General features: G+C 39.9%; 1 protein-coding gene across 7 annotated transcripts in view; it reads right to left on the bottom strand.

Annotated features, from left to right (window-relative positions):
• SMARCAD1 (SNF2 related chromatin remodeling ATPase with DExD box 1) overlaps positions 1 to 13,012 on the bottom strand; it is a 77,926-nt gene that overhangs the window by 15,405 nt on the left and 49,509 nt on the right. For all 7 annotated transcript variants that reach the window (XM_084626031.1, XM_084626029.1, XM_084626028.1 and 4 more), the window contains 3 exons: positions 4,202 to 4,404; positions 2,552 to 2,642; positions 908 to 1,007 (listed from right to left, as the gene is read on the bottom strand). In XM_084626031.1, coding sequence (XP_084482157.1) covers positions 908 to 1,007; positions 2,552 to 2,642; positions 4,202 to 4,404 — 394 coding nt within the window. The remainder of the gene's footprint in view (positions 1 to 907; positions 1,008 to 2,551; positions 2,643 to 4,201; positions 4,405 to 13,012) is intronic.

Here is a 13,012-nt window from a genome sequence, read left to right as displayed (position 1 = left end):
GTTATAGAAATTTTATGTTCTTTAAAAAAAGGAGGAAAATCGCGAGCAAGTTTAATAATCATGAAAAAGAAAGATTGATAGCTCTGCACAGAGCCAGTCATTTTTAGGGATCTAGTACACCTTTGCGAGGGATTCTGTGGTGCAAAAGGGGTCCAGTACTATTTTAAAAAAAAAATGAAATCTACCCTTAAGTTAAGTGACCTTGGTAGAGAAATAAACCACCAATTACATCAGTCTTATTCTGTGTAAAGTGACCAGAATCTACCAAAGTTAGAGTAAAATTAACACACGAGCACTGCATTAAAATTGTAGCTGCATTTTGTAAAACATACATAATTTTCTTTTTTAATCATCACTTTTGTACCTACTTACAACCTGTAATTTCAATGCAAGTGTCTTAAAAAAAATTCAATATCAATATAGGCTATGGCTTCAACTCAGTTTAACAGCTTTAGTTTCAGCCACCGAGGGCATATCTCTACTGCAGTTAGACACCCACGGCAGGCCCACAGCAACTGACTTGAGCTCGGGATGCGGGGCTGGTTTGCAGTGTAGGCATTCAGGCTTGGTCTGGAACCCGGACTCTAGGAGCCTGCGAGGTGGGAGGGTCCTAGAGCTTGGGCTGCCTGATCTAGAAAGTCTGCACTGCAATTAAACATCCCTGCAGCTCAAGCCCAGCAAGCCTGACTCAGCTAGCATGAGCCAGCCATGGGTATCTAATTGCAGTGTAAATATACCCTTAGAAAACTCAACATTAGCATAAAGAAATTACATCACCAACTTTCCTCTCAAGTAAAAATGTATATATAAAAGGTGTGATCTTAAAACTTCCATCTGCATAATCTTTTTATTCGTGAATCAGGATGGTTTTATTTCATTACAAATACTTGCGAAATCCTTAACTTACCTAAAGTTGAAGCTGGCACAACAATCAAATGAGGACCTTTATCACCCTCTTGGTAGAGGTATGCCAGGAATGCAATAGCTTGTATCGTTTTTCCTAAACCCTAGGAAGAAACATTAACAGTTTAAACTAAAATTAATATAGTCATTGTAAAAGTAAGAATAGTTGGGACGAATGAGTTGATATTTCTCAAGTGTTTACACATAGTCAGTGGAAAGGTGTAACAAAAATAAAAAATATTAGTGTTTATCAGCTATATTTTAGACAATATACTTCCTTTGACTCACCTGAATATGAGAATAATCATCCTCAAATCATTTAATGACTCTCTTCCTCTTAACCCTCCCTCATTACAGATTAATCTGTCTTTTCATTTATTCTTATAATCCATTTGTAATGTTCTCATTTTAGTTTAAATTTTAATCTATTTCCCCTCTCCCCGCAACTTTTGACTCGTCTTCCCACAGCCTGTGGTATTGATGTGCAGACCATTATTTGAAATCCAGAGCATTCCTTTGAGGGCCCTTTATAAAAAGGGCCATCTTTGTAAAGCGTATTCCAGGTATTTACGACAAGAGAGTGAGAGAAACTAGGATTCTGAAGAGAAATTTAGTAGAAAGCTCTTTGCAATAGGAGTAGGCTTCAAGCAACTTTTACTGTACTGTCTTTTTGTGTTTTCTATTTAAAATACTGAATACTTATCTACCCCACACACAGGGTAGTAGTAGGATTAATGTCAAGTGTAGAGTGAAGTACTTGGAAATCAAGGAACATTATTCGAGTCCCAATTAAATATCCACACCAATAGCACCAATCATATCACTTGTAAATGTAACCGAGGGTCAGAATTACAAGTGACAGCCGCTTAAGAACCCAGAAATGCATAACCTTCTCTCACAAACCATTTCAAACCCAACCAGACACACAGGGAGAAGGGAATTCACAGCTGACAGCCAAACAGCCAAACACTGTGGGGGGGAAAGGCAGGGGAAGGAGGGGAGGGTCTCTGCTATTCTACTTTTCTCACAATCTTCTAGCAGTTTTAGAAGTGGTGAAGAGAATTTGAAAAATTTTATGGGTTAAATTATGGGTTAAAATGGTGCTAGACACCTGAAATGTCTGATGTTACTGCAGTGAGAAACATCCACTTGTTCAAGCAAGCTTTTTGCTATGCGAGTGGCTTCCACTACCCAAAACCATCATCTGATCCCCAATTATCCAAGGCTATGAAATTCAAGCCCTTCTCTCTTAAAGGGATATTGCAATTTGAGTAACTCTGTGCAAAACAAAGGAACTTGTGGTTTCCAAATTAAAATTAATTTTACAATACAGTATGAATGAAATTCTCAATCTCATTTCTACTTCTGACTTACAATAGATATTAATGGTATAGCCATCAGGATATTTAAAGACTTTTTATTGTGAGATTGTGAGTAATAGTTCACTAGTTACTGCTACAGTAACTCACAATTAATTTAAGAAAAGGAAAAAAATTCAAAGCAACAGTTTTAAAGTGATTTTCCACTGGTAAAGTTACTAATTTGTGGTTATGGAACACATCATTTAAGCATTTTATATGAACTATTTAGACAAAAGTAGGTCAGATGAGCAGTTTAAAATTTCCTAAATATTCAGTTTTCTACTTACCATTTCATCAGCTAAAATACCATTCAATCCATGTTTATGCAGTAGTGCTAGCCAGTTCAAACCTATCTTCTGATATGGCTTGAGCTCCATACTGAAAAAACAGAATAGTTTACAATTTTAGCTCCTTCTGATTGCTTCTATATGAAAGATCACCACGAAAGTAATAAATTTTTACAATGGTCATCCTAAAAGTTTATTGTAGAGTTTCCTACCATTTACTCCACCCAAGGCCCAGTTGGGAGCCAAGAACTCACTTTCAGGAGTCGTGAACGTCTCTCCCAGCTCATGATTACAAACAAAACAAATGTCACTTAGGTTTAAAAAACTGTTTTTAGTTGTTTGAATCCTTTATACGTTTTCATAATTATTTAAAAATAATGAAACTACACGGTTATCCTTTAGCCATTTATATTTTGTCTTTTTTATCATTGATTGACATGCAATAATTACTTAAAGATATGGAAAAACCATTTTAGTTCTATTATAGAATGTGATGCAGCTGCAGCTACTGGTAAAGCAGAACAACTTATTAGCAGTCTCTCATACAGTGACCCTCTTTAGAAAGTTTATTTTAACAATTAAAAACTGAACAGGAGATACAGAAGAAAAGTAGGGTATGCAGTCAAGAATGATCATCCATTTTTCAGCTTTGAACACACTGGGAAAGTGTTAGCTCAACTCTATTTTTATTTAAACACCAAAAACAAAAACAATTCAACAAAATATCTATTTGTTCTTTTAATCAGAGGTGTAAACAGTATTCCTCAGTTATTACTATACACTACACAGGGAATTTTTGGTGACCACATAGTGTGCACAAGACCTTACGCTCAATTCCTGAAAATTGCTCGCTATGGGTGGGCTGCTCTGCAGCACGGAGGTCAAAAGGGGCACCTTGGTGGGTTCAGGCATCAAGCTGTGCAGAGCAGCTTGTAGCATCGAGGCCTCAGGTTGCAAGATCTCATTCAAAACTGAGCCATACAGCAAACTGCACAGAACTTATTTTTATCTGCCTTGGAAAGTTGAAGGGCTGAGTCAATTCTGACAGATTCTGAACATCAGGGCATCTACGCATTTCAACCCTGTAACGCACAAACCCTAAGCCATTGCTGAGGCTCTAATAACATTTCAACAAAACTTTTTGTTCATAGTATGCACAGCAGGCTGTCTTATTTACTTCTGTAATTCCATTAACTTATTTTATCCAGTTTATGAAAAAGTTGGGGGTTACCAATTAATGCATGTGTAAGTCTCCCTCACGCACGAATGGCAAAAACTCACATTTTTACCTTCTTTTATGTCCCTTCCACAAAGATTTTTTTGTTGTTGTTGTAAATTTACGTGAGCCCAGTGCATGTACCTTGTAAAGCACGAAGGAAATCCTTTTGGGTCAGATGTCCAAAAATAGGTTCCTAGCCTCTCAACTGTATTCAGGCATCTGAGGTAAGTAGGAACTGAAGCAGCTCCTATTTAAGTGAAGGGGGCCTGCTGGATGTTCAACAATTTTGAAAAAAAATCAGTCCCTTCATTTAGGTGACTAAACATGGTCTCGAACACCTGATTTCAGGCTCACATTTTTGAAAATCTCTGCCTCCACCTGTACATAGTATCAAACAATGTTTTCTGTATGTCAGTAGTATTCAGATGTACCTTTGATTCAGAATGGAAGGTTGCTCTATGTTCCATCCACATCCTCCATCTTCAGTGATCCTGGTAACTTGTTTTGTCAATTTATTTGAAATGTCTTCACATTTGTTCATGAGTTTTAGAACCACCTCTCTCTCTTTGAGCAATATTTTACAGTTCCATATAATATCTTCTGATAATCCGTTTGTCTTACTCATTTTTGTAAACTATTGAAAGAAAAAAAATACTCCAATTGACACGGATAGCAAAATTAAAAATGACTATCAAGCAGCTTAAACATGGTTTTATAACTCTAATCTTTCATAAACACTGTATTAGTCATTTTTTGTAAGAAAAATACATATAAAGGTTATTACATCACTGCCAGTGTGAACTTTCGTTACTAATGCTCTCAGCTGACTTAGCGTCCTTTCATCCCTGTTAGAAGCTGAAGGAACAATCCATAAACCTGTTTCAGAAAGGGGCTTTTTTTTTTTTTTTTAAAATCCTTTAAAACCACCTATAGGTTTGTGAAATTCAGCTCACATTCCCTGAGTTATTGAATGGCTTCAAGACTATACACAATAGTGTTAGTGGTAAGAATTATAGTACCATGTCAGGAGTTTGCCCACCTCTGGTAAAAAGGACAGGAGCCAAACTACGGCCCACGGCCACATCCAGACCCCGGGACCCTCCTGCCTGGCCCAGGAGGCTAGCCCCCGGCCCCTCCCCCTGCTGATCCCCTTCCCCCGCAGCCTCAGCTCGCTGCGCCGCTGGTGCAATGCTCTGGGCGGCGGGGCTGCGGGCTCTTGCAGGGCAGCGCAGCTGCAGAGCCATGGCCTGACCTGGTGCTCTGTGCTGCGCGGTGGTGTGGCTGGCTCCAGCCAGGTGGCATGGCTGCCTGTCCTGGTGCTCTGGGAGGAGCGGCTGTAGCAGCACCAGCCACTGATGCTCCAGGCAGTGCGGTAAGGGGGCAGGGCGGTCAGAGGGTGGGGAACAGAGGGGTTGGATGCGGCAGCGGGGGGCAGTCAGGGGCTCTGGAGACGGTCAGGGGACAGGGAGGGGTGGAGGGGGCAGGAACGCATTAGGGGACAGGGAAGTTGGATGGGACAGGAGTCCCAGGGAGGCCATTGGGGTCAGAGGCGGAGGGGGTTGGATAGGGGATGGGCTCCGGGCCACGCCTGGCTGTTTGGGGAGGCGCAGTCCCTCTTACCGGGCCCTCCATATAATTTCAGAAACCCAATGTGGCCCTCATGCCAAAAAGTTGGCCCGCCCCTGCTTTATACCTTCAAAATTGGACAAAGAGCCTCCTTAGACAAGAGAAACAAACAAAAAACCTGCTCCAAACATTTCTTCAATATTTCATACTGTGACTTCATAGGGCCACTACATTAATTTGCTTAGGAACCTCATTTTCTTTATGGCTTCCGGACTAGAGGTATTTAATATGTGCGATACAGGTGCTATTTTTATTAAGAAAGATGACTGCATGAAAGATTGAACATGCATACCTAGAACTGTTTTACACTCAAGAGTTTCAATCAGCCCCAGCATTACAGGGTATACGTAGCACCTCCCACTGTGGCTTCTGCAGACCCAGGAACAGATCTGCTGGAAGCCAAGAGTTTTAGAAGACCTGGCTCAGGAACATGATTGACTGCTAATGTTGATTTTCAATAAATCTTAGGAGACTGGGAAAGTTCCAGAAGACTGGAAGAAAGCTATTCTTAACCCAATTTTTAACACGGGTAAACAGAATGATCCAGGTAAAAAAAGGCCAGTCAGTCTGACATAAGTCACAGGCAAAATAATGAAGCAGCTGATATGGGACTTGATTAATGAACAATAAAAGGAGGGTAATTAATTAATGCCAATCAACATATTTCTGGAAAATAGATCCTGTCAAACTAAACTTTTTTTTTTTAAAAAAAAAAAAGGAAATTACAAGTATGGTTGATAAAGGAAATAGCGTTGGCGTAATATACTTGGACTTAGGGTAAGATGTTTGACTTGGTACCCCACAATATTTAAATAAAAAACTAGAATGGTATAAAATTAACACGGCAGAGAATAAATGGATTAAAAACTGCCCAACTGATAGGTTTCCAAAAGTATTTGTAATCAGGGTATCACAGAACAAGTGTGTTTACCGTGAGGTCCTACAGGAATAAGTTCTCAGTCCTACGCTATTTAAAATTTTTATCAAATGACCTGAACGAAAACAAAATCACTAATAAAGTTTGCAGAAATTGAGAGAGAGAGAGAGAGAGAGGTAAATCATGAAGAGGAAGGTCACTGATTCAGAGTGATCTGGATCACTTGGTAAACTGGGCACAAGCAAACAATATGTGTTTTAATAGGGCTAAATATTACAAGTATTTGTCTAGGAACAAAGAATGTGGGCCATACTTACAGAATGAGGGAAACTATCCTGGAAAGCAATGATTCTAAAAAAGATTTGGGGGTCATGGTGGATAATCAGCTGAACATGAATTCCTGGGATATACAAACTGGGGAATCTTGAGGAGGAGTGGAGAGGTTATTTTACCTCTGTATTTGGCACACACGTGACCACTGTTAGAGTACTGCATCCACTTCTCATGTCCATAGTTCAAGGAGGACGTTGATAAATTGGAAAATGTTCAGAGAAATGCCATGAGAATGATTAAAGGGTTAGAAAACATGCCTTAGTGATATATTTGAAGAGCTCCATCTATTTAACTTAACAAAGAGAAGGTTCATTAGTACCTACACAGGGAACAAATAGTTAATAACGGGCTCTTCAATCTAGCAGAGGAAGGTATAATACGATTTGAAGGCTGGAGGTTGAAGCAAGGCAAATCAGACTGGAAATAAGATGCAAATTTTAAACACTGGAGCAATTTACCCAGGTTGGCAGTGAACTGGCAATGTTTAAATCAAGCTTGGATGTTTTTTCTAAACAACGTGCGCTAGGAATTACTTTGGGGAAGTTCTATTGCCTGTGTTATACAGGAGGTGAGATAATATGATCACGACTGTCCCTTATGGCTATGAAATCTATCAAATAGAAATATACAAAAATATGAAATATGAAAATATAATGAAAGTTGACAGAATTTAAGGCCATTTTTGTTCACCATTCTAGTTGTCCTTCCTTTCAGATTTTAACACTGGATACTGTAACAAACGAGGATTATTTAATATACTCCCACTTTAAGATGAGCAAGTAAAAATTAGCGTCACTATCAACAGAAAATGCTATAAAACTGAGGATAATATACGGAGGTTTGCACAAGCAGAATTTATAAAAACAATGACATTAATAACATGACAATTTAGCAGGGAGTTCAAAGTTCCCAAATGTAACATTTTTAGTTTTAGATACTAACTGGATTTGAGACAAAAACATAATTAGACTCATTTTCACTTTTCTCCAACCATTTCCTCACTTGAGTCATGGGCCTGGCCACTACTCTGACAGCTTGTGGGGCAGCATACATTTGAACAGCACCAGTACTTAGATCTCAAGTCCCAGGCTATGACTTCTCCTAAGAGATCTATTCTCCCTCCACTGGGAAGCCAATATTATTTTGTTGTTGTTTTTGTGGGGAGCAAACAGAGGAATTGGGTGGAAGGGCTCCACAGAGTCTAACCATGCTGATGGGAGTAGCAAGAAATTGGATGCCACCATGACACTGGAACTGCTGTAGGCAGCCAACAATTTCTTTTAAAGAGCTACATGGGGGAAGGGTTTTCCCATGAATGTGTCCTGACCAGCTGCCGGGGCAGCCTCCTTACCCTGCAGTGATGACACAGCTCTCAACAGGCTCCCTGCTTCCTAACCACTGATTTCCTGCTGCCAGCATTCATCTCTCTCCAGTTCAAAAAGATGCATGTGGCTTACAGGGGAGGAGTGGCCCATTTCTCTGTAGTATCCTCCACCTCCCAAGTTGAAGCCTTAGGGAGCAGCAAAGAGAAGAGTGCCCCTCCACACAGAAAAAAAAAAAATCAGTAAGGACTATGGCTGTCAGCTTTCTGGGTGCTGCTGCGAAAGCTGCTTCCAACATCAGAGCACCATCCCACCAGCCTCTGTTAACAGAGAAGAGACTCAGGGCTAGAAGTTAATTTTTTTTTCTTAAATCCAGAATGTGGTTTTAGGCTACACAGACTCATGTTCTGCAACCATTGTGTGTGAGAGAATGAGAAATAGACAACTTTCTGTATAGATAAATCCTTAGCCTCAACTCCACAGTCTTGGCTGGAAATCATCCTTTCCATTGACTCTCATGTAAATGGGTGGGCACTCATACACAGAGATGTGGTAGGAGGTCAGGAGCACATGTTGCTAGGTGTGCTGTTTTTATAGGAGGTTTAGGGGTCAGGTAACCATGTCAAACTAGCAGCAGCTCTATATGCTGCTCTCAGAAAACTTATTTCAATTGTACCTTTGTTGTTAATAAACAGGAGTATAATGGTAGTGCACAAAGGTCCCAATTAGGACTGTGACCCCACTGGACTGGGCACTGTACAATCAGTGCTGTGGAGGGCTTACTATCTGCAAGATAATGGTAGCACATTCTCAGGAAAGTCACAAGTGGAGTGAAGCAAAGCTAGGTGCCGGGGCACAGTACTGCAGATAAAATGAACCCATAAACTGAAGTAAAACCGGTACAAAAATAGTTATTTTACTGCATAAAACTCTTGTTGGACCTCATTTGCAATGACACGTGCTGTTGTGCATATTACGTTTCTAAAAGGACATTGTGTTTTGGAAAAGGTTTAGAAGTTGCTAAAGAACAAAATTATTTGTGCAAAGATGCAGGGAATGTCTTGAAGAGTTTTAAGAGAAACACATTAAATGTTTCCATCACCTTTTATAAAGCCACCCAATTTAACTGTATACTCTGGTCTATATAAATTCATGTTCCTCACACTCCCTTCTCTGTTCCTGATTTTAGATATCCACAAGCTCTTTGGGTCAGAAACCATAACTTGCTGGGTGTTTGTACGGTTGTGACCCAAGGATCTTTTGATGCCACCTGGCAGACAGCACAGGGGTGCATAAGTATTACAGGGACCCTCCAAGTCTGGTATTTACATTCAAAGTCACCAAAAAGGGTCTTGTAACATTTTCACTGAAATCAGGTGTCATACACTGGTGGTCATCATCTCTGCGAAATCTATGGGTGGGTAATATGTAAGGAGATGTGAGCACACACAGACACACACAGTGGAAATTATGTTCTTAAGGCCTTGTAGTTAAACACAGGTCACCCAGAGGTAGCATGCCTTGAGACCTACTTCTCCAGACAGGAGGTGGGAGACACTTATCTCTGCAGCTGACCACTGTGACCACAGAAGTTTATTAGCATTCTACATCAAATGCCAATGAAGATCTTGCAGGGACTTTGGAAGAAAAATTAAAAGGAAGAGGTTAAAAAAATGGGGGAGGGAGTAATATCCCTGTTTCATAGCTGAAGAACTAATGACTGGTTGGACACATCTAAGAAAGATGCCATGGTATCCCCCATCTGGGGAGACAAGTTGCCAATGGGCTTGATCTCATGAAGAGAGGGTCTCAGGCATCCTGGTTGGAAAATGCTGTGAGAAGGATGTTGGGGGAAGCAGTGCATCATTGGACAAGAGTGCATCTCGTTAGCTAAGCTTATGTGCTAGAATGTGTTATGATTTGATTTTGTATATAACCTTTGTTTCCATTAATCCTGTTTGCTATAGTTTAAATATCTATTCTTTATGATGAAAACAAAAATATGTTTACGGAACAAACAAATCTAAGTGCTCTGTGTCAAGCAGAGCTAGAACCTCAGGTGTAACCAGTAAGCTGTGGCGTAACCGCTCCTTTGGGAACGGCAGGTCTGGTAATTCTACGAGTGTCCAGTGGGTACAGTCTTCACACTCCAGGGGGATGGTCAGAGAAGCTGGGGCTGGAATGCGTCAGGTTGCAGAGGGACAATGGTGCACACCTGGGCTGAGAGGAAAGCGCTTGTGTTGCCTGTGACTCGGGGTGTCAGCAGTCACCTGGCAGGGATGGACAAAGCTCCCTGATGCTAAGGGGAGGAAGTTGCGGGATACCTCACAACCCTGGGTATCCCCAGGGAGCATCACAACAGGACCTAGCACAAGAGGGCAGCCTTAGTCGCCCCCCTAATATAGTGTCCTAACTATGATATGTTCGTAAAGTACTGAAGTAGATAAATTGAGATAGTTCCCTCCACAGGCTATGTCAAGTTTCTGCAGTTGCCAAATAACTGACCTTCCCATAGCATCTGCAGAACATTGGTTCCTTTATCTGAACTTGGTCCCTTCACATTTCAGCTTTAGAAACCCTCAGTCATGCATGTGCTTGCCTAATCTCACTTTCTGCTGGGATGATAATTTCATTCTCCAAGTGAGTCTTCTCATCAGCACCATTTACGCCACAAAGCTCAATTTTCTAGTCCTTGCCTGAACACTTTCCTTAAGGTTACACTGCACTATACTGAAGACATTTCATAATGTACCTTCTTCAGAGTGGCTTTCATATTCTCCAATTACTTCTACTAGAACAGTTTTTCTATCTATTATTCCACATCATGTATCAAACTTCACAGCGCTACGCAATCTCATTTAATTTCATTATTACTACCACCACTTCACATTTCTAGCATCATTCAGCAGAGGCTCTCAAAGTATTTTGTAAAGTTAGTAATGCTCTGTTTTACAGAGGTCTGAACTGCGGCACAGAGGTTAACTTTCCAAGAGTCACATCAAGTGAATTGGAAGAACACAAGTCAGAATTCCAGGACGGTATTCTAAAAACTTTACAATAGTCTCTCCTTCACCTTGGTCCATTTCCTTTGTCACTTTTTATTTTTCTGGATTTCACCATATGTTCAAGATATAATCTTGGATCTGGGAGCCTGAAGTGCGCTCTAGTTTAGACAGATAGAAGCCTCACAACAATAGTATTTCCTCGCCAAGGGGTTCTCAACATGTTAACAACCAAAAATGCTTTAGGACCTCTTTGCCATCTAGCCATAAAAGTAAAAGGAGAATGGTTAGAATCCCCCAGACCTGTTTGCAACCACCAAGTTCAGAATCCATGTTGTAGCTTATCTGTACATCACAGATAATCAATGTCTAATTTCATTGCCTTATTCTGAACTTGAAGTTAATGAAATGGAACAGAGTAACCAATTACAGCCAAAGGCAACCCTCTTATTATTTCACACTATATTTCTCCCTTTAATCAACGCACAAAACTCTTTACCTGGGAATAATTTTGTGGGCAGTCAGGCACTGTTTATTCTAACATGTAGCCTCATTTCTTCTGTCACATGCCTGCTTAAAATCTACACACATCACCTTCATTTGTTTGCAATTCCTCAACACTTGGTATCTTTTCACTCTGATATAATACAAACAGAATCAATATTTGTAGGGTTTTAAATAATATTTTAACTTCCTACCACTGGAAGGAATGGCTGACAAGAAACCTCGACATGTGTCGCTACCCAGATTCATACGCAAAGATAGGCTTGAAGTAATGACTGGCAATGAGGAGAGGGGGATTCTATTAAGTTCTGCCACTTGCACCATGTGTGACTAAGCACTTACTTTGGGCCTCAGTTTCCTTAACTGTAAAACTAGCAAGGCTTAACTGCCTCAAAGGGGCATTGAAAGGCTCAACCCCGATTCTTCATGAAGACATTGGAGGTGGACCTTTTTTATCTGCATGAAGCTCCACAGAAATCCGTGGGGATTCGCTTTAGGTCAGAGGTCAATCAACACCTATCATTACAGGATTGGGGGCTAGGTTTGTTATCCTCAGGCAGAAAACATTAAGTGCAAAATATATTTCAGTTTAAAGAGGGAAATGATAAGTATTTTTAACTTAAACAATGTTAAATTGAGAACACTTAAGAACACTTATATTTGACAGTCTTCAGTATTATTACTGCTATTATTATTATTAAATTAACTTTTCAACATGTTCTTCACACAATTATAGATAACAGGGTGCTCTGGTAAAATTTGGTATATTAGTCTAACTTAAAACAAGTAAAAAGAAAAGGAGTACTTGTGGCACCTTAGAGACTAACCAATTTGAGCATGAGCTTTCGTGAGCTACAGCTCACTTCATCGGATGCATCCGATGAAGTGAGCTGTAGCTCACGAAAGCTTAAGCTCAAATAAATTGGTTAGTCTCTAAGGTGCCACAAGTACTCCTTTTCTTTTTGCGAATACAGACTAACATGGCTGCTACTCTGAAACCTCTTAAAACAAGTAGTATCTGAACATCCTATACAACTTTCCCTTCCTTATACAAGATACCCAGTGATCATACAACGAAAAAGCTGAACTTTTAAATTGCTCAATCTCTTCCCCGCTCCCCATAACTGCAGAGTTTATCTGTAAAGAACCTATATGAAATGAACACAAACCTGGTTTGCTAATGTCAATTCAACAATTACATCTCACTTTAATTCAGTGAGTGTACCAATAAAAGGATATCCTTCACTGGCAGTTTGTGTGTTTGGGTTTTTGTTTAAACAAAAAGTGAAAAATCTTACCAAATCCCTCTAATTTAAGCAATTCTGGGATTTGCATGTAGATACCTGCAAGTAAGTTTTCTGAAAAACATCTTTTGTTAAAAACAGCCATGAAGAATGTGACCTTTAATAAGAGTCCAAATGCCTAAAGGTCTGGTTGGCATGAATATAAATCCTGTTATCTATAAATAAATGCACTGAATTGAAGCCATCTGTTATAAAACCACATATTTTATTTCATATCAGCATTCATCTCCAAGTTACAACAAGATGAATTTTATCTGCCATTCTGAATTATCTA

This window comes from Lepidochelys olivacea (genome assembly GCF_965140295.1).
Source record: "Lepidochelys olivacea isolate rLepOli2 genome assembly, chromosome: 4".
Lineage (NCBI taxonomy): Eukaryota > Metazoa > Chordata > Testudines > Cheloniidae > Lepidochelys > Lepidochelys olivacea.
This window is presented reverse-complemented; position numbering and strand designations above follow the sequence as displayed.